Source organism: Aptenodytes patagonicus, chromosome 4 (assembly GCF_965638725.1).
Source record: "Aptenodytes patagonicus chromosome 4, bAptPat1.pri.cur, whole genome shotgun sequence".
Lineage (NCBI taxonomy): Eukaryota > Metazoa > Chordata > Aves > Sphenisciformes > Spheniscidae > Aptenodytes > Aptenodytes patagonicus.
Genome location: NC_134952.1, coordinates 26,585,490 through 26,607,871, shown reverse-complemented (window position 1 = coordinate 26,607,871; position 22,382 = coordinate 26,585,490). Strand labels below are relative to the sequence as shown.

Below are 22,382 nucleotides of genomic sequence, written 5' to 3'. Positions count from 1 at the left end.
GATTCTACTGAGTTCAACAGGGGTGGGTGTGTGGTAGCGGTCTCTCAGCCTGGACAAGTAGTGGTACTAAACTTTGCATGCGTGGACTTCGTACATGGCCTGCTTAAAATTTTTAAGAGGGGTTCTCGTGCTGTTCAAATTGTGCAACTAAAGGAGTCTTCCAAAGTTTTCTGTGCTCCCACGATGCACATGGAATTCAAGAGGAGTTCCCTTGTAGTATGCTTCAGTTTGATTCCCCAGTTGCTGTGAGTGATAACTAGTCCGTGTCTTTGGGCAACGGAAGGATGCATGTTCGTCTAACAGCTGAGTGGTTTGCTGCGCTGGTAGAACATTTTATAGTGTAAAATGGGCCAGAGTCCCTCATCATTTTACTAGTACTTACCTTTTGAATTAATGAACGTGCTGTGATGTTGACCAATACTTGAAATATAATGGAGAAATAGTCTCATGCATTTATGAACTGAGACTCAAGGTTGGGTCAAGTATTGGCGGTTTGGGGTTCAGTCGATTGCACATAATCCTCAAAGTGGCACTTCCACAAAGCTTCTAGTAGTCTGTAAGTGGCCGTAATACTTTATCATTTACGTTATTGTTTACTTTATCATAATACATTATCATTTACCTTGTGTTTGATGCTATCCTGTGTGTTCAGATGCAGTTGGAAAAGGCAACGTGTTTATATGCCTCATCTCTTCAGAAGCACTGGGGTACGGATAAAGTGCATCTATCTGTTTTGGGGACCTTAAGACTGAGGTAACTAGCTTCTAGTGAGAACAGGTTGGGGGTTTCACTGTGGCCCAAAAAGGGTACTAGCCACTGGAAAAGAAGGTTGTAAAGTGGAGGAAGGCAGTAGGAACTTAACCGATGCCTCTTTCTGCCCTTCTTTCCATTTCTAGAGCAGCCTCTCTACCCCTCTCCAGAGGTGCGTGGTACCTGCCTGGGCAGTGATGATCTGAGCGTGCAATTTGATGCAATGACTGAAAAGGCTGGCCAATGTGAATTTTAAATGATGGTACAGTTCACGGGAAAAACTTGTTGGGGTCACTTTGAGATGACCAAAACCAGACCAAGGGAAACCTCTGGGTTTGGTCCCTGAAAAGTTTAAATGAGATTAGCAGGTTCATTTATCCTTTAAGAGCATCATGCCTGGGTTGGTAGCTTTTGTTTAATGCAGCAATAGCAACAAACTCCTCTCACGGTTTTATCCCACCCATGGCTCGCGCTGGCACTTGACCAGAGCTAAGATGATAATATATATTTATTTCTACGAAAAAGAGCAATTTAGAATTATATTCATCACTCTCTTGAGTAGATTAATAGTTACTATTTATTTTGATGTTCTCTGCTAGTAAAAATTTTTACGGCTGCCCCATTTTGGAGATGAAAATAGTGATTGTGTATTATTTTGACTTGTCTCCTGTGGGTCCAGTGACATTTGCTTAAAATGTTAACATCTGATCTCTACTTCACCCAATAGGTAAGAGATATGGGTATGTTGGTCGACAATGGAGTTAACTTGGATTTGTTCTTTTAGAGGTATTTTCAGAAGCTGGCCCAGCACATTTTATTCTCGGTGTTGTACTTAGTTGAAAGTGTGTGGATTTTAATCTTCTATTTGTAAACCCTAACAACTGCAGTTTCATGCTCAACAACATTCATAACATGAATATACATCACAAGATGCTTTGGTCCAAAGAGGTTCATAGAAAGTGCGTATCAGTTCTCACAGCTTAGTATCTCTTTTCAAGTCAAACTTTGAAAGGTTATTCCAAGGCGCAGGAGAGTCATAAAATTTTCTTCTTTCTTTTTTTAAATAGATGAATTTTACTTCTACATACAGAAGGTGGATAAAAGTAATTTCACCAGAAAGAAATGTCATCATAGGCCTTCTTCCTGTGCATACAATTACTTTCCATTTTCCAACGAAATGCTGGGTGTGCATGACTGGAGTGACTCACGTAGTGCTTTTCTACTGTTCTCTGATCTGCATCGTCCTCTGTAGAATGCAAACGGTGATGGATCTCACTGAAAGTGGGCTTGTGCCCCCTTTTTAAAATGAAACACAGATGCGCTGGATGCTTTTTGCCTTAAAACGTTTTCTTCTTTTTCTTTTGTGAAAAACAATAATGGTTAAAAGCAAGATAAGGGTAGAGAAAAGGCAGCAGGCAAAGAAGATTAACGGCTTCTTCTGAGAAATAAACAAGCAGAAGCTACACTGCTTTTCTTGGTAGGGGGGATCACAGGCTGAATAGTCGGCAGGAAAGCCGTTGTTGCTTATCAGGTTATTGTAAAATTTTATTGAAGGCTTTCCTTTTGAATCCGAAGTGAAGAATCCAAATCTGGGCTTAGATTTTTCTTCAGTCAGCTTAAATGCATAGTAGCCTTTAATCTTGACTTTATCAATGTAGTATGCTGCGAAGGGGGGGAAAAAAAACCAACAAATGTTGTTAATAGAATCATAGAATCCATAGAATGGTTTGGGTTGGAAGGGACCTTAAAGATCATAGAGTTCTAACCCCACTGCCATGGGCAGAGACACCTTCCACTAGGTCAGGTTGCTCAAAGTCCCATCCAACCTGATCTTGAACATGTCCAATGATGGAGCATCCACAGCTTCTCTGGGCAACCTGTTCCAGTGTCTCACCACCCTCACAGTAAAGAATTTCTTCCTTATATCTAATCTAAATCTACCCTCTTTCTGCCCTTGTAAAAAATAAAAACCTTGCATGACCTGCAAACCTTCTGGTAATGAGTTCAGATTTCAAATGATTATCAATTTAAAAAGCGTAATTGCACCATAAAATCTTTACACTTACTGCTTCTAACAATACTCAGCTCCCACTGTCTTAATTAAGTAGAAACAGTGCATTGTTTTAAAAAAAAAAAAAGAATTTGGGAATTTTCTGGACCTACTCTGTGAAAGCTGGATTTGAACAGGGTTAGAGCTGGGAGCTTGCTTTCCTGGGAAAAGCCAGATGCTGCTCTTTACTGAACCCAGCTGCGATGACTCAAGGGGAGCAGCTGCTCATCTGTGCCATGAGAGGAGCTTTCTGAAAATTCCAGCCCTGCTCCAAACCCAGCTGCGCAGCCCCATGGCACGTATGACTATGTTACACTGCTGCACCCAACTGTTGGGTGAAAATACTTTAATGAAATCATAGATGGCAGTCCTTGGTGAGTAAGCATCTCTCCAATTCATGTGTAAGCAGAGAGTATAGTCGGGGATGTGACCCAGGTTAAGCAAGAACATTGTAAATTGGGGGGATCTTTCTGTGAGTACTATAAAGCATCATGCTATCTGAAAATTAAAATGGGAATACTATGATGAAGTGCCCTTTAAACAACCTTTTCCTTACATAATTTACTGTTCTTTTGTTTGCAATGTGAAATTAGCATGGAAAATAAATCAGCAAATGCTCATTAGTCCTATAGTAATTGAGAAAGAGCTAAGCACTGGAGCAGGAATGCTCTGTTTCTTGTTGGTGTCTAAAAGTAATCTGAAGCCATGCTTAGCCATGAGTAAGACCTGTCTCATTTCTTACGTAGCTAACTCCTAGAGAGGAGAAAGCAGGATACATAGACTATGCTTGGGTACAGGTGCCTCAGAAGAGCTTTTGGACGCCCCATGTCCTGATCAGGGAACTCGCTAGTGCTTGCCAATAGGGAATAGTGAGTGCAATGAAGTATTGTACGTCTCGTTTTGGCTGTATGGTTCAGGTACCGAGGCCTTTCTGGTATCCTGTGGCTTGCTACTTTCCTCTTAACATTTGGTTAAGAGGAAACGTTGGAGGAAGAGGGATGGGAGGTGTGATGTCCCTGCAGCATTTCTTATACAGTAACTATAACTTATACAATAAACTATTGCTGAAGATCATTGCCTTGAACATTTTTGTCTTCTACCTCCATAATTGTTACTAATTTTTCTCTGAAGTGAAGAACTAGATTTCTGTAGGTGCACAGGAGAAAGCAAGTAGTGGAACAGGAACTAGAGTTTGACTCTCCCTTCCACAGCAGCTCCTTAAAAATCTGGTGACCCGCTGTACTTCTTCTGTATGTCCCTCCGGGTCTCCTTGGACTTGCTTGTGCTTTCCTGTTCAATGAATCTAGTTCAGCAGCAAGTAAGGAGGCCCCCACCTTTCTTTGTAGAGTAGAAATTAGAGTTGTCTCTTGGGAGTTGTTGGTCTGAAGTGCCATCTCCTACTAACTTCTGAATAACTACTCTGCTATATATGCATGCCCAGATGGCTTCTCACATGGTTTAAACTGGAAGCAGCTGTGGCTGCATTTCACATGAGGGTTTGATGCCCTTGCTTTGTGTTGTATCTGCCCTGAGCATGCCTGCAGAATCAGGCCGGTTCCTGCATCTCAACTAGAGCTGCTTGCTCTGTCTGGGGCAAGTCTTAGGTGCTTGCTTAAGGAATGCCTGGGTCTGTGCCACAGAAATGGCTCTGGGGAACTTGAATCTATCATATACTCACCTTTTAAAACCTCCTGTATGTATTTTCCCAAGTAATAATTTCTAAGTTCATCATTGTCTAAGGACTGGTCATCTATTCCATTTGCTGTGATGTAAATATCGATGTCACCGTAGGTTTTTTTAATCCACTTGAGAACTTTCCGCACTCCCCAAGGCACCACTGCCAAACGGGAAGGGGAGCTCAGGCAGGTGATATCCTGCAGAAATTGGATGTCATGATCAAATTCATACTGGCTCCCATTCTGAGGTTCATGAATCACAAATCTGGTGGTGAAATGATTCAGCGCGTAAAAGTCAGCTGCACCTTTGACAAGTTGCTTTTCCTCGCTTGTGAAAGATGGCAGTGAAGAGTACGAGAGGCCTTTTCTGTTTTTAAAGCTGATGTATTCCCTCATGGTAGCTGGATAGTCCCCAGTCTTAAATATGGGATCGGCAAACCAGCCTATTTCGAACTGAAGAAACCTGTCGGCAGCTTTTGAATGAGATTCAAAGTAGGGGTTGGCAGGCTCAGCCCAGTCCGAATGCAGGGACAGGGACACTTTGCCATACTGAAAGGACCGGTACTGCTCATCGTATATTTTCCAGGCCATGGCATGTGCTATTAATAAATTGTGTGCTGCCCGGTATGTATCATTACTGCTCCTATTGTAGACATGACTTAGCTGGTTAGGCTCGTTTATTGTAATCCAAAGTTTAACCAAATCGCCAAGTTCCCGAAAACATAAAGCGGCATAGTCTTGAAAAGCGTAGGCAGTAGACTGGTTCAACCATCCTCCTGTCTGCAGCAAAGGACCCGGCAGGCCCAGGTAGGCATGAGTTGGATAATATAAGGTGACCATGGACTGAACACTGAGTTTCAGTACTTCACTAATCACGCATCTGTAATACCTAAGAACTTGCCTGTTGACCACAGACAAATCTCCGTTGGGTAAAATTAGTGACCAGTCAAGCGCAAATCTGTAATGGGTGACTTTCATTTTTTCCAGGAGGTCAAGTTGCTTTTTAATGCTGACAAAATCCGTGCACTGTGCTGGTCGGGTTTTTAGCTTCACCCCTTTAACTTTGTGCAGGAGCCCATCTCCCGTGATGTTCCAGAGGTACAGGCTGGAATCACAGAACTGCGGTGAGGAAGCCACGGATTCTGCCTGTGAAAATAAAAATGATATGTTACAATGGGGTTTAATTAAATGAATGCCTGCTCGTAGTCTGCATTTCTGCCTGTGTTTGGCTGTAGGATTAGTGCAGGATGTCAGAAGATCCTGCTTAGATGCTCCGAGGGGAAGAGGATAACTGACTCATCTATATGGGCTTTGTCTGTGCTAGTGGTCGTCTTACCTGTTCTGTTCCTTCATGTACGGAAAACATTGCACTCTCCTTTCTATTCAGCTACACACTGGCATTTGCCCTCCCACCAGCCTACCTGACATACATTTTTGCACAGATACATCTCCCGGATCGAGTTCACTCTGTGGTCATGCAAACAGCAGTTCTCAGGCAGCTGGCAGGAGAGCGGGGTGGTAAGAACAATCACTGGGTGGGTATACAAGGCAGGCACAGATTATTTTGGCACTGCTGCTGAGATCAACCTTGTGAAACTGTGGCATAGTGTTCCCTGGTCTTACTGGTAGTCCTTCTGCCTATGCAAACATCTGACACAAACAGCTTGTAGCGTTTGATATTAGTTATAGCTTTACTATCATCTACTAGTTAACAAGGTTAGCACAGGATGTACCCTGTGTAGCACAGGATATTTTTTTACTATTGCAATTTTTTAAAAGATTTTTTGTAGTATTTGTAATACAATATAGTGAAGTTCAAAATATTTAGATTAAATCTGATTTTTAAAAGGAAATGCACTTTTCCGTGCTGCATATTTCCTCAGAATGATTAACGAAGTTTATAGAAGCTTTTTTTTTTTCCCTATGGTTGTCAGTGAGTAGGTTAAATTATGGAGTTTTGCTGTTATTTTTTGAGGCTGATGTTGGTCATTGGACTATCTTTCTGTATGTGATGACAAAAAGAGTATCCCAACACTGGCCATACGTATGGTTAGCTTATCTACCACATTTAAAGCAGAAATAGATACTGTAGGAACCAGTTTGGAAAAAAGGTGGTATGATCTGCTTTCAAATGTGAGCTCAGATGATAAAGGCCATATGTGCTGATGTTGGTTATTTTCACCTGTGGTATAAGTCTTTTTAAAGAACGGCTTGTTACGGACTTGTCTAAGTGGCACTTAGAGCCAGGCTCAACCCAGGAATCTGTTTCTGCCTTGTTCAGTAGCTTTAGACAAGACCTCGAGCCTGTGGGTAGCTCTGCTGCCACCAGCATAACCACCTTGTCCCTGCCCTGCGCCACTCTCTCCGTTGCGCTGTCATATGGCCACACGGCGACCTGGATTGGGAAACTCCCCTCTTTGAAAAATAACCCAGGAACAATTGGCCGGGGTCAACTTCTTGGTCTGAAATTTCCTGATCTGATCTGCCCCGTGGAGACACAAGCAGAGGGAAGGCGAGGGAAGGCCAGCCTTGGAAGGGCCCCTGCAGAGGGGTCTGCTGCCGCAGGAGCACCCGGCGCTCTGTGACTAGCTCACCCGAAAACCTGTAAAGTACGTAAAATTGAACCTATGCAATTATGGCTAGGCTTAACTTCTGTTTGCAGTGTGCATTGAGATTCCTGAACAAAAGGTGCCATACACAGTCATTTATTCATGAAGTAAAGTCGTTGATTGCTCTGCATCCAGCGGTCTTCACAGTATTTTACGCTTACCTTGAGAACAGACTCGGTGATACCCCAGGAGAAGTCACAGGAGAACTGAGCTTGCAAGCTTGGGGTAGACTCCCTTGGGAAGAAGCCATTTTCTCGTATGATTTGTTTATAATAAAGTGCAGATGACTTGGGAATCCTTTCCTTTTTTTTGCTTTTGAAATCTACATAAAATAATCCACGCCTGATGTTGTAAGCATGTTGCCATTCAAAGCCATCAAGGAGTGACCAGGCTGTGTAACCAAACACATCTATGTTGTCGTATTTAATAGCTGCATAAGAGAAAGTAACATCCATGAGTCTTATATTTAGGACTTTAACATATGTAAGGGATATTTATGAGAAAGGTCTATTCACTTTGAAAATCTTGAGGGTTTTCTCAACACTCATAGGGTTACTGGCCCATTGTAATTAATTGCAAAACTGTGACAGACATTATATATCTTAGTCCTTATTCATTAAAAAAATATGTACATCACTAGTTCCTTAAGAAATTAAATTACTGTAGGATGCTTTATTTCTGCTCTGAGCAAACATGAAATGTTATGCCACATCCAGGTTTTAAGTTGCATTTGATGATTTGCAACTAATATATAACAATAAAATTAGAGAATCATGACTAAAAATTAAGGGTGCGACAGTTGATCCAGTTTGTGACTTTGTATTTGTCATGAAGCTAAAAATCTCTACCTTTATTTGAAAGATCGCTGCAAGCTCAAACATTTAGGAATGTCTGTTCAGCTTCTAAATGGAAAAATGTGTTGGTATGGGACATGTAATAACTTCAGAAGAAGCTGGGTTGATCAACCCAGAGACTGAAGTGCTTGATTTATTCATAGAATGGGTGCAGCACGTGTATGTTTCTTCAGTCAATCTTAATGTCCCTCCACCTTGCAAAGGAGTATACATATAATCTTCCACATACAATATATGAGAAAGGTGACAAAATTGCTGCTTTCTCAGATGTGGAACCTGATTCACCAGGGAGGGCAGCAGAACTTCCAAAGCAGCTTCTCGCTAGACACCAACTAACAACAGTGTTTGTTACCCACCTACAGCGTGTACCAGCTGGCAGCCTGGAAGAAAAAGTCCAGACTCCATGCTCAGTCATGTTAGCTGCCTGTCACCACCTTTAAGCTAGGAAATAACGCAGGATAACTCCTCACGTTAACCTTACAAGGGCTGGAATATCAAGGGCAAAGCAGTGACCGAGTGGGGTTACTGAGGATTTTGACACAGACAGACGGACAGCCATATTTTACCTGTAGTCCACTGACAGTAAGCCAAGGAATAAAGATGAAGTATTCTGATTTAAAGCTCTATTCTCACCCAACATTGCTTTGCCTTATTTTCTCAGGACCTTTCACTTTGCATAATTTTATATTTCCACTGAACTTCTTTGCCTTAGTCACACCATGCCGCAACTTCAGCAGGAGGCAGAGGCAGTTTTGCACAGTACTTGTATTCATGCAGCAGAGTAACAAGGTACCCAGCAGTACTGCCTTAGTCAAGTGTGACATTTTACTAGCTGCTGAATGAAGAAATCAGAAAACCCAAGAGCTTGCAATGTAAGTATATGAGAAGCTGATAGACAAGGCCAGAATACTGGTAAGGAGATGAGGGAATGTAACAAAGCAATACAATGGCATGTATTTTCGAGAAAAGCAACTTCTAAATATTAGGGAAACGATGGGAGAAAGTACAAAAATGTCTGAAAACATCAATTGCAAAGCACAGAGGTGGAGAATGATGTAGAGGATAAAGCGATAGGCCAGAAGGGCCTTGCAAGTAAAGATGAGTCTTCATGTCTGCAATGAGGAAGGTTGAACAAATGGAAGTAGACACATAGGGACAGCATAAGTGACAACTGAGAAAAAATATTTTTTTCTAGAAGCATACCGAATGGATGGGAACTAAGTTTAGTTGTCAGAGCAAAAGATGCTGTGGTACTCAAGATGGTGCATGCCTAGATGAGAATTTTTGGCTGTTTAAATGGGTAGGGACAAAAGCACTATTTTATCTATATTTTGTAGTAAGAATTAATAGTTAGGCGGGTGATAGAGATCCTGTGGATCAGCGCGAGAGTATGTTTGTAGCATTGTCTGCAGTGACAGTGAAAGGAAAGGGCAGAAGCAGAAGTCAGGATCCTCATTGAACGTTAGAGTGGGGATGAGAAAATCCTCCTAAAAACCAAGGGGATGGCTGGGGGCAGGAACAAGGGGCTGAAGGCGCGAGAGGTCAGGAGTCAACTAAGCTCCCTGTGTCACCAGAGGTGACATCCATGGAAGCAGATCTCAAGGCATTTCTGTGCCTGCTATAGGTGGAGCCTTGGAGTCCTTCTGCAGAAGTAATAGTTTCAGTATTGACAGGCACATGCATGCCACTGAGAAGCTGTAGTTTCCATGGCATCCTTGCAGCATAATCGGGGTCAGTTCATTGCAATGGTGATGTTATACATCACATATTTTTGTGACTCACAGGACTGTAAGATACAGACATACACTACAAAGTTTACAGCACTCTCCTTGACCACACACACACACACACAGTATAGCTCCTCATAGCCTGTTACATGTTATCTGAACAGCCACCATCCCGTTACAATTTGGCCTATATAAATGGTGTTATGAGGTTAACATGACCTAATCGATTTTGCTGCAAACAGCAAATTCATACCTGACTTCTCTGTAAGTAAAAATATGAAAATATGTTCCAAATATTATTCCTGATCAGACAAATTAAAGTTTGCTTCACAAAAAAATGCATTAGTTAAGAGAGAATCCTGCATTTTGACGCAGAGGTTGAAGTATCTGCATACAGATGATGACATTTCTTGAGAAGTAGTTATTGGTTGAACACTGAGCAAGTATTTCAGAAGTGTGAATCCGTGGATGGTTATTACAGCCAGGTCTGCTGTAAAGGCTTCAAAAAAAGAACACACTATGGATTTTCTTATGCATGTGTCCAGAAATCTACCTGTTCCACAACTCCAAATCCAGGTCTGCATCTCAACTTTCCTGCTGTGTCAAGGCAGTATTTAAAATATAAACCAAACACCGGAATGTAACCTCCTCAAAATCTGGAAAAGGCAGGACATATTGCATAGTTGCGCTATGTGAAGTTTACAATTTGAACCAACTTTAAATATATCTGGAAAATCTTCATTAGGAGCTTAATTATGTTTGTCGGTGATACAGTACTTCCTGACTTGGTGTCAGAGTAAACGATTGCTCGTGTTTTCCCTTTTTGGAGGATAAGAAAGGTTTTTGTAAAGGGCTGCGAGCCATCCCACCACTGCAGTATGGCATCAGCAGCAGGGCAGCCTGCTGGGAGGATGGCTCTCGGGACCAGCAGCTGTCCCTCTCCCAGCACCGAACCTACAAACTGGCTGAGGGGGAAAAGAAATACTGGTTTTGCAGAGGCTTTAGGTACTACAAGCGTTTATATTTCATACAAAATTAAATCTTTTGCCTTCAGAGAACCCCCCTGTATGCTGGCTTTATGAAGGGAAAATATCAAGATTAAAAGTGTGTCTTTAAAACATATTATCTCTGTTTGGCATGTAATAAACCTGAAGAATGATCACCCTTCTCCTGCTGATTTCCTTCATGCATTTTACGTTGGAGTAGGACCCCAGCGTGGCAATGACAGTCTGCAGTCACTGTCTTGTTTTCCTGCTGTCAAGGTATGTACCTGCACAAAGGTTTTACAGCTGGGCTACCAGCAGTGAAAAGTGATATCCAATAGATTTGTTTTCATTAATTTTTGACTCAGTTTTGCACTTATTTAGTTTTAAAATCCAATGCAGATGTTGGACTTTAGCTTTCTGGGACAGGGACTATGGTTTTTTTCTGTGTTTGTACACCACCTAGCACCAGTAGATCCTGATCCATGACTTGTACTCATGTAGTGTAAATAATTAATAATTAACTTATTTGCCATTATCTCTTTTAAAAAAATGATTAAATCATTACAGAGCTAAATATCAAATGATCTTAAAAAGCTCTCTGAAAATCCAACAACTAACTTGTGTACAAACCTTGTAAAACCTTATTAATGAAGTTTTTCATCATGTAGATGGCTGTGGTGTCATCTGTTTTCACATGGCTGTCAGTGAACCAGCCATTCTCTGCAATCAAGATTCGAGGACTGTTGTATTCCAGTTTAATCCAGTTCAGTACTTCCCTCAAATTGAGTGACAAATTTTGTCCCATTTTTGGTAGAGTGTTTGGAGGCTTAAAGTTATTGGGACCAAAGGAAAATGCAAAGAAGTCAGCTGTTCCCTTTACGTAGTTTTTCTCATCCTCAGTAAAGCGTGGCAAAAATGAGAATTCATTTTTCAGTTCTTCTGGGTAATCACCGTCCCCATGGATGGGTTTAGCAAACCACCCGAGTACTCTCTCCATAGACTGCTGACATTTAGAAATGTCCAAAGCATCTTCCGATTTGTTAGGTTCGATCCAGTGGGATCCCAATACTATGGACATCATCCCCTTCTGATATGGCTGAAAGTGTTTTTTGTAGTTACGCCAAACTTTTGCATGAGCCTGATGAGAGAAAAATAACATTAAATTGTAACTCTCTAATAAGTCTCCATGTGCGTCGGCAGCTAGACAGGCAGGTAGCTGCATCTGATTCACTGCAGACTTCTATGGAAAGATTAACAAACAGTTAAGGCACGCTAATTACCCCGCACAGCTGTCATGGGCAATGACTGTTATACTGCAAGGTACCTTAAGATGGTGCTAATGCTCAGTATCTCATGTGCACTATTCCTATGATACATTAGGGCTGTGGCTTTTTGCCTTTTAACATAGGTCTAAATGTCACAAGAGTTCCCGGCAGGGATGTGAATAGCTGTTACATGGACACTTTGGGACTAAACAGCTGTTGATGGTGGGATTTGAACTCTGTGATCTAGACAGTCCCATCTAGGTCTTTCTTTGTCAAGCAGTGATTGCTGATACTGTTAAAATTTTAAACCATCCTTACAATTTTTCCATAAATTATGCATCTCAAATCATAGAATCATAGAATAGTTTGGGTTGGAAGGGACCTCTAAAGGTCATCTAGTCCAACCCCCCTGCCGTGGGCAGGAGCCCCGTCCAACCTGACCTTGAATGTTTCCAGGGATGGGGCATCCACCACCTCTCTGGGCAACTTGTGCCAGTGTTTCACCACCCTCAGCATAAAAAATTTCTTCCTTGTATCTAGTCTAAATCTACCCCCCTTCAGTTTAAAGCCATTCCCCCTTGTCCTGTCACAACAGGCCCTGCTAAAAAGTTTGCCGCCATCTTTTTTATAAGCCCCCTTGAAGTACTGATAGGCTGCAATAAGGTCTCAAATGATGTTTCCTCTGTCAGTGTTGGCTCTGTGCTATTAACTGCTCTGTGCTATGGGGGTTACCTGGATTTACTCTGATCAAACTACATCCGCCCCATCCCTCCTCTTGGGATACACTTCCATTTGTTTTAGTTTGTCCTAACCATATGAGTAAGTGTTCAACTTTTGATATTTGCACAGTCCCTAAATGTAAAAACTTGGAGAAAGGACCCAGCTGCAAAGTTTGAACCCAAATGTCAAGTTTCACAGTTCTGTGTGAGAATTTTGATCCAGGATTTTAGTTCATTTCTTCTTTGAAGCTGCTATAATAATAAATTTTCTGACAGTACGTGCAACAGCACAGAATGAAGCTTACTCATTTTAAGTAGAGAGCAACAACACTTTGGTTTTAAAAGGAAATTTGGCAGCAGTATCTCATAAGATCTATTAGGTATGGCATGTTTTAGTACTCATAATTGGCCAAATATTGACTGTCCTAGGACAGACAGAAGTTTGCTATTCATGTTAGTGACAATGAAAGCATACCTGGTATCACATCTTAATTCCATTTTTCTGATTATCATCATGTTTTAAAAAGCTTAACATTGTCACACACAAGAATTACCTTCAAATGTCATATTGTTAATTACTTAAATAAGAGAATACAGCAACGAAAAAAGAAACACATGGGCGACTGAGGAACCACTAGCATTGTCCGAGTCCCATGGGAAAAGGGGAGAGCTAGGTTGTCAGAGAAGGGTGACTCTGGATCGCAGCATGAATCACACCAGAGGATCTGACACAGGGGAGGGGAGCTGACCTCTCCCAGCTACGGAGTTGTCAAGTAACTCAGGGTTTACCTTATTCCTGAAGTGTGGCTTTATACTCTTAAGCTGGAAAGAAAATAACTGCTTGCACCCAGAAAAAACATTGAGAAGCATTGTGAAACACTTAGAGTGCCGAGATAGACCGACATCATTACCAAGCCAAACAGCATTGCTTACCTTTGACAATAATTTCAGTTAATTTATCTAGAAACACACAGCCTTGACAGTTTAAAAAAACAAAAGACCTGATGCAGGTAGATATTTGGTTAAGCTAGGGAGTACCGAAGAATTACAGTTTGTGAAATTTTGTGTATCAGTTGTTTATGGTTTCTAAGGTCACGCTCGTAACATTTGTTCAAGGTCTGTCTTTGAAAATACTGATAAAGTAACATTAACCTTTGAAATGCAGGTTCTGTAGCTGAAAAGAGAAGTCAGCAAAATTGTATTCATGAGGCAAATTGCAAGATACAGTTAAAATATTATAAAATGGATGTCTTACTAGTCTCATCAGAAAATTCAAGTGCCATCTCCTCAGTTACCCTCACCGTCCTCTCCTGAAGGTCCCTCCAGCCTGGGATGGCTGCTGGGTCCAGGCTTGCTTTGTTCTCTGCCTCTAGTGACTTCTCACCTGGTTAGTTTATTTTTTTCCCCAGACACAGGCTACTAACACCACAGTTTAATCAAAAGTATACGGTTGCGTTGGCTCAACAAGAAAAACCCTGCTGAACTCAGCTGTATTATGCACAGTGCCAAGTAGCATGACAATAGCACCAGGTAAATCTTAGCAATCACACACTTCTAGGTGAAGTGGAGAAAGATGGCTTTGCCAAAAACCCAACTAATTAGAATGCATTACTGACAGGTAAAAGACAATCAGCGACAACCCATTGTATTCATACACACCTTCCAGCGGTTGATTAGAGAAAAGTAAAGTTACTATTAAAAATACTGTCTACCATAGAGAATACAGCCATAGGTATGATTCTACAGGAGTAGACCTCAAGTACAAATAAGTACATTTAATATGAGTCAAGATAGGATCCCCATACACAAATTCATATGTGTCACTGATGTCTCTTAATTCTAAAGGTTAACTCTATTGAAAAAATATTGTCACTCTGTCTATAGTAAGGGTTTTTACAGACGTAGTAGAGACAATAGCATTTGCTTGTCTATAATTCTGTTTTGAGTTGTTAATTATTTGTAAAGCAGCTTAACATTCTCAGATGGAAGGTGTTTGCTAAGTGCAAACTATTGTTGGTGGAACCAACTGATTAATATAATTTGTTTTGTAAGATCACATATGAAACAAACATCAATTTAAAAGCTGTATCATACATCAAATTGACTATTTTGAGTAAATCTTGACTAATCTTTTTTCAGTTAGAGTTTAATCCCTAATCTTTCACTTTCCTTGTTAGATCAAGGACAAATGTCAAGGCTAAGTACACAGTGAAAGCAGGATCAATACTGTGTATTTATTCTAGATACATATGACACATTAATTTCACCATATTTTCCCGGTATTAATATAGAAATTATACTATAGACTTGAAAGTCACACAGTGCTAAGTCAGTTAGTATTAACCCTGTAAAAAGGCTAGATACGTCAATTTAATAAAATCAAGACAACAGTATTGTTCTTCTCCTTGAAATATTCTCATACTCCTTCAAAATCTGATCCTGTAATTTATCATGTACGTACACAAAGAGCTTACTATTGAAAGACCAATACTTTCAAATTCTTAAGATACATTAAAGTCAAGCAATTTTCCTTGAATGTCTCAGCAATGAGCACACAAAACAATGTCAGGGGTATATGGAGTTATTTTAGTGTGCTGGAGAGAAAGAACATTTAGGAAAACTAGAATTAAAAAAATGCTAATAAAATGATTCTGGCTTTGTGTTTAATTGTTTGGTTTTTAAACCATGAAGAGCTAGAATACAGAGTCTAATGATGATGGTGTTAAACATCACCTTAGGAGAAGGGCAGGTGTGTGCAGCTTATTTGGAGAGTATATTTCAGTTCAAGGCCCTTTTGGCCTGTGGTAAAGATGCCATGTAGTCAGTAGAGTTAAAGCCCTTATTTTGCAAACTGACTCTGAAGCTCAATACTTGTGAAGGAAAAAAGGGCTCTTGAGATGTTGGCAACTGAATTTCTAAGAGGGTGGTTTGAATGACTGAGGCTTTATCATTAAATTTGTTGTATGCTAACTGCCTTGCATTTGGACTGTGTTTTTCCTGATGATTTCCAAGAAGTATAAGAAAGCTAACCTGAAAATAACAAATCATACAAAAAAAGCGTGAATCAGTGCTGACTTTTACATCATCACTGATGGCTGCTACTGTTTGAAAAATCTTCCAGCAAAGACATTTACAAGCATAGACAATTCTGCTGTCCACCCTAGAGCTGTACTTGATGGAGACAGATTTCCCTCCTCCTGTAAGAAATACGGGCACTGGTGTAGCTTCATCTTTCTAGATCCTGAGGAAAGAAGGCCCCTTTGGAGGAAGGGAAGAAAGTGTCTGGTTGGACGTAGAGATAAGAATTATTCCCCATTCATTCAGTAGAAATTTGTTTTTAAGGAGAATGAATAATGGACTTCTCTGGGACATGCTCATCCAAAGATCCCAAAGGCAGCAGTGTCCACGAAGAGATCCTGGCATAGTGAGAGCTAACAAAGAGCTGGGAGTAATGCAGCTGGGCACAGAGATGAACCTGATCTGTGACAGATCTGTATGGAGACACCATGTTTGAAAGGGAATTTATTGCCTTTTCCCAGTATGTGATATGAAGGTGTGTCCATGAAGAAAATTTTTAGGGAGATCTTACTCTGACAGTTTTCTCCCGGGCTTTTCTGCCAGATGGAAAGGAGTGTGAATGATCTTTAACAGGGGAAAAAAAAAAAAAATCCCCTTTCTGCCTGTTAGGTAGCAAAGGCAGAACTGCCCGGAGGGCACTGTTACAGAGGACGAAAAGAAGACAGCTTGGTCTGCAGTTTGTGATCTTTACAAACCTCAAAGTATAAAAGAACATAACTAGATCCAGAGAAAAAGGTAATAATATATCAGCTATATATCTCATTTAGGTCCAGCCACAATGATTCATCTGCTTTATATTTTCTTGCTTCTTGTCAGATTTATTTACTGTTAAATCAAAGAAATCAATCTAATTTTTCTGTGTGCAGTTTTTTTCTTCTCTGCCTCAGTATGACAGCTGCCTCAGGAGCAAGCTCATATGTTTTGTATCTTCTTTGATGTGTCTTTCAAATATTGCATGGCAAGTTACATGTTACCATTACTTGTTTTCCGATGTTGCTTTTGTGAAGTACAGACTCCTTCAATGAAGAAAGGAGATACACTTTTGATGCCACTCTCCGTCTGCTATAAGATTCCACATGCTCCTCGTGTTAGTGTTAATGATCATGCAATTGAATAGAGATTTAGCTACGTGAACCCCTTAGCAATTTATAAGCGGCAAACTTCAAATTTCCTATTCATTTCCATGGAAGTAGTATCAGGTCCTTTAAAATGATCAGTAGCAATTATTACCCTCTGCATATGAAAAGCATACGTAGTAACATGCAAATATGTTTTTTAAATCGAAATTTTGAGTTCTTCTGTGGATTATTTTCCCCATGTGGATCTCCTAAGCACCCTGCTTAGCAGCCTTTGCTTCCACATTCACCAGCCCTCTTTATGGGTCTTGAATAGCAAGACCCATGTAAAAGGCAGGACTGCCTCTTAAGTAGATGTGTCTGGGGCATTCCCTTAAAAGGATGCAAGGCGCAGAAGGAAAGCACACGTATTAGGTGATGCAGCATCTGCAATGCCTTGTGCTAGCCAACACCATAGGGCTCTGGGGCTTGATGAAGACAGACCAATCCTACTTTTGTTGAAAAGCCTTAATAAGATGATTATCTACCTAATTACCTACCTGAATTCATTCACGGAAGCAGATCATTTTTTAGTCAGTTCTAAAATGCATGGACTTTTTCCTTATGCCAGCCAATTATTTGAGTTTTAAGATGTTGGATTTCTTTAGTCTACTAAAATTGATAGTTTAAAATTAAGAGAAATTTCTTCAGCCCTCTTCTAGAGACACAAAAATCTCCAGCAACTTTCAAACTGTTTTTACCATAAAATAATCCAAAGTCCAAAAAAAGCAGAGGTTTATGGTTTGTTATATTGTTTTTGTGATTCTATGAAACTTGGCTTCAGTTTATGATTGATATATCACATAAAAGCACTCCTTTATATAAATGGTGATTAGTTCTCACAACACCGCAACTGCAACAGTGCACTGGTAAATGAAACTAAAAGTAGGACTCATGAGAGAGCCTCATTTATTTTATCTAAAGGTTCTACAAAAAGGCTTGAGAATGATCATTCAGCAATTTGCTATGTAACAGAGTGATGACCAGATTAGTTAACAGATTAAACCTGTTTTTCCTGCCCAGCATATTTCATGGGTGGACCTGGTAATGTACATAGGCTGGCATGGAGAATACTGTCTTTCAACAGCCTGTCCAAAAATGATGCCCTGACATGGACAAGAATGTGGCTCTTCCTAAAGCCGATGACATAAACGGGAATCTTTCCAACAGCTTTAACAGGCTGCCAAAACCTAACATTTTTGTTGGTCTTTTATTTTGGGGGGGACATTTTTGGTTTGCAGTGGTAAATTAGAAGGTAGCCATAATACAATGTCTGAGACACAGATTTGCATATACCAGCCCTGATATAAAAAGCCATGTGAAATCTCTTTAAAGAGAGATTCTTGTAACATTCCCTACGTCTCAAAGGGGAGACATTTCACAACACATGAATCCTGATTGTGCATCAATACATTATATTAATACGGTATTATCAACAATACTAAACAAACTGAACATTTAGATACCCACAACAATCTTCTGGCTAGTTGGCTTGAAACATACAATACCACCTATGACTTCTGTGGAATGACTGGCTTCAATAACATTTTATTAAGAAAAAAAAAAAAATATAAGAAGAGTTGACTCATGTCGACTGGTACCTCAAGAGCTTCCATTCCACCTCCAACCCCAAACATCAAACTCCAGTTCCTCAAATATATTACTACAAATTTGAGATTCTTCATGAAGACCTAAAATCTTCAGAAATTTTACAGTGCCACAGGAGAGAACTGCTAATACTTTAGGTAATGTTGATGGGGCTGTAAGAAAGATAGAACACGAAAATAATTTCTGCCCAAGAATAATAAAATACTAGTTAATGGATTGTTAATGCTGCTGAAAGTCTCATTAACTGTTTCATTGAAGTATTTATTTTATACCCAGATTCACAGACTTTAAAACTAGAACCAACTATCAGATCATGTCTGAGAGTTAAATAATATTGACCAAGGAACTTAGGTCAGTAATTTGTACATCAGACCCAGCTGTGCTTGGCTCCCTGGAACACCCAATTGATTCTTCAGCAGAGGCATTACTCTCTTCGTGCTGTGTGCTGCTAACATGGATTTCACAGAGTGGGAAAATGCAGAGACTGCCTAGTTGGTACCCCAGTTTTGATTGTGCCACTCAGAAATGAAGGCAAGAAATGCTACAAACTTATGCTGTATCTTTTACGTGTATTGTATCACATATATTTTATATAGCATTTGAAAATAAAAACAATGATTGAGCATCAGTTCTCTTTGAGATGCTTCACAAATCTCTATAGTTAAATCATTCTTGTGCTATGTCTGAAATCAGTGACTCAGGATGCTCAATGACTTTTCTATGTGTAAAACTTCTATTGACTGCAGTGTGAGTTTTCTGAAAAAGGAGGTTCTGCAGGTTCAAGCCCAGAAGCAAAAACAGAAATGGTCAGTTGCAGAATATTTTTAAGTACTCTGGCAATTAATTTTTTCCCACATGCATACTTCTTTCCGTAGGACAAATACATTCAGATTTATTTGTTGATTACATTTATAATGTATGGTAAGTAGTAGAAAAATTCTCTTTGTGACAGCTAGGAATAGTTTGAGCAGGGGGAATTATACCAGCTGCTCTATCAAACAGAGACAGGATAGTGACCTGCTCTGTAAAGTACTTCGAGCACGACAGATGACAAAAATGCTGTATTGTATCTTAAACTGCTGTTATTCGAAATTGTTTTAAATTATAGCAAAAGAAAATAAGAATATAAGCTCCTATGCATAGGAACTAGCTATTCTGTAGAATGAAATTAATAATCTATCAGAGGAGATGCTGTAAACTCTGTAATGCTGTTGAGAATACCATGAACGTTTGCACTTTCTCCTTAGTCCTTAGTCTGCTTCAGATTTCTCTTTTTGTCCTTCCCAAAGAAAGAATACCATGAACTGAGGACCCAGTACTGCAGCTGTTGAAACTACTGATCATGCAATCAAGCCTTTTGGATGTGTAATTCTGTAGAAGACAGCTGATAAATAAAATAAGACTGACATAAAAATTAAAATGCTGAGAACATAATGGAAATAATGTAATTTTGAAACTCTCAAATAGTGAAGGGGACATTCGTTTTCTTCCAAACCCAGGAACTGCTGACCTGGCTAGTTCAGCGATAAACATTTTGCAATATGATCTTACTAAGCTAGAACTTTATATATATACACGGTACTTATATATAAATATATATATAAGGATTATATATATTACATAGAGAGAGTATATACATACTCTATTGCTAGTAGAATTGATCCAATATGCAAATGCAAATACATTTCATTTTAAACTGATAGAATAGTCATTTCAGTGTAGCCAAATGAATGGTCATGTCAATGTGTTTAAGTGAAAAGAATAAAGAAGGAAAATCATGCTTTTTAATAGCCAGATTTTGTAGGCAAAACCTAGTCTAAATAAAGTAATAAACAAGCACTTTAAAACAAATAATTACCGAGTCAGCTGTTGTGACAACAACAATAAAATCAACATGAGGATTAAAAAAAGACTGCCTTAGCTAAGGGTAATTTCTCGATGTTTTCACATTCCTTGATTTTTTTTTTTTAAACATTGACTACATGATTGATCCCTCCCATCATTTCCCGTGGCGGTGCAAGATCAGTTTGTAAAATCTTACTATACTGTACCTTGATCAAATTGTGTCCTACAGAGTAGACGGTTGTTATTTTCCCTCTCTCTCCAGGAGCATGAATACCTGTGCCATACCCATGCCAAGCAACTAAATACGGATTGTGGATTGTAATCCAGTACTTAACACGATCCCCAAAGGTCTGGAAGCAAAAGGTGGCATAGTCATTGAAGATATCAATTACTGATTCATTTTTCCATCCCCCATATTTTTCTTGCAGCATCAAGGGCAAGTCCCAGTGGTACAGCGTAACCACAGGGTCAATATTTCTGTAGAGTAGCGAGTCAATAAGGGTGTTATAATACTGGAGTCCTTTTTCATTGGGAGCTGCTACCACTCCTGTAGGAAAAAGCCTTGACCATGAAATTGAAAACTGGTAAAAAGTAACTCCCAAAAAATCCAGAGCAGACAAATCTTTGTCCAACAAGGTGTAACTGTCACTGGAGGCATCTGTGCTGTCAGCATCCCTGAACTCCGAGTGGATGAAGTGGTCCCAGACGGAGGAGCCTTTCCCATCCTTTCTCCAGCTGCCTTCCACCTGGAAAGCCCCCATCCCTACACCCCAGAGAAACTCTTTGGGAAACGTGTCATACAAAAACAGCTGTGTTTCACTCACGGGGCTGAAGTAGGGGTCCTTTTTCCACACAGATCTTCCCTCTCCAGCAAGCCCAGTAACTATCCTTATGAAAACTAATGTCCAAAAAGCAACAAATCTCTCCAGTTGTCGGCCACACATTATGCCGGTTTATAGTGCCAGTGTTAAAAGTCAGATTTCCTGCACTGACGCTGAAAAAAAAAATCCATTCATCCACTGGAGTCCCCGCCGTGCAGACTGTCTTCATTTGCCACGAACTGCTGGAGTGTCTTATCAAAGCTTCACTAAAAGCTTGTGATTGTAAAAGGCCTGTCAATGATTAGCTTGAACTGTGAGACCTAAAACGGGTCAGAGAACGGCGTAATTTTTAGGGAGGTGGCCTCTGTATGACCACTGAGACACCTAGCTGGCTTCTTACTGCAGGAAAATAGATTGCCTGAACAATATAAATGCTAGTAACTAATTTGTCATTATTTTAAGCTTAGTCATTTGGGTGGGAGAACATAGGTGACAGAGGGTGCTAAGAAGCTATCACATCCTTTATTCCTCGTGCAGCTGTATTTCGAGGAAATGTGGCAGAAATATAATTCAGACTACAGAGTCTCCAATTAAAAGGTGATTTATCCCATCTGTGTAATTGGATGGCTGGAAGGGCAGTGCGTCATTCCTCAGTCCTGCCCTGCTCAAACATCCTACTTCCACTGAAAAATTCTCCCTGGACTCGTGGGAAATTTTGCTGTGGACAAGAGATATACACACATCCCACTAATTATATAAAAGTGCAAAGCAAGTCAATATTTCTTTCAAACACATGCAACTGTTTTTCTATCCTATATAAAAGCCTGCTGTACAGCTCTACATACAGCAGCAGTACAAAATTAACAGGGGTCTGTTTCAGTCCTTAAGCAATTTCCCTGGATTTCTTCAAATAAACACAATTAGCAAAGATAATTAGCCCCAAAAGATGCTATTTCAGTATTGATTAATTTAACAATCTTGGTATACACAGCTGGGGCATCAGTACAGCGAATATCTTACAGAGCAGTTATGCAATATAATTTCATCTTTTAACATATTTCAAATTATAGCAAAACTACACGTGTTGAGATATAGTCCATTTACTCAATACAGTAAGACTGATGCCTGCCATTTTTGCTTTTCTTGAGGTACAGTAATATAAAGTGTATCCACACGTAGACCACAGTTGCTGAAGAGATTTGCGGAACAAGATAGCAGTGTAAAGTAACTTTACACGCAAGAAAGATATGCACTGAAATCTGAACGCGGGAACAACTTA

General features: G+C 40.0%; 1 protein-coding gene and 1 long non-coding RNA gene across 3 annotated transcripts; one reads left to right on the top strand and one right to left on the bottom strand.

The window, feature by feature from the left end:
* Positions 1-1,277: 1,277 nt before the first annotated feature.
* Positions 1,278-21,332, bottom strand: KLB (klotho beta). Of its 2 annotated transcripts, XM_076336110.1 has the most exons (6): positions 21,263-21,332; positions 20,489-21,213; positions 11,283-11,790; positions 7,247-7,515; positions 4,479-5,622; positions 1,278-2,412 (listed from the first exon to the last, which is right to left on the bottom strand). In XM_076336110.1, the coding sequence occupies exons 1-6, from the start codon at positions 21,330-21,332 to the stop codon at positions 2,051-2,053; spliced, it is 3,078 nt and encodes a 1,025-aa protein (XP_076192225.1). In that variant the 3' UTR covers positions 1,278-2,050. The 2 variants fall into 2 exon arrangements, with proteins under 2 accessions (XP_076192225.1, XP_076192224.1); XM_076336109.1 differs by having other exon boundaries at positions 20,489-21,288.
* Positions 4,064-5,681, top strand: LOC143159388 (uncharacterized). Its single transcript, XR_012995167.1, has 2 exons — positions 4,064-4,118; positions 5,548-5,681. It is a non-coding gene; the product is annotated as an uncharacterized LOC143159388 (long non-coding RNA).
* Positions 21,333-22,382: the final 1,050 nt, after the last annotated feature.

Excerpts from the sequence above, each read along its gene's own strand:
- KLB (XM_076336110.1), bottom strand. The coding sequence starts at position 21,332 with ATGAAGACAGTCTGCACGGCGGGGACTCCAGTGGATGAATGGATTTTT. Across the intron at positions 7,516-11,282 it reads CATTAATAAGGTTTTACAAG|CTATTAAATACGACAACATA; the intron begins GTTTGTACACAA and ends TCTCTTATGCAG. Across the intron at positions 2,413-4,478 it reads CATACAGGAGGTTTTAAAAG|CATACTACATTGATAAAGTC; the intron begins GTGAGTATATGA and ends CCCCCTTCGCAG.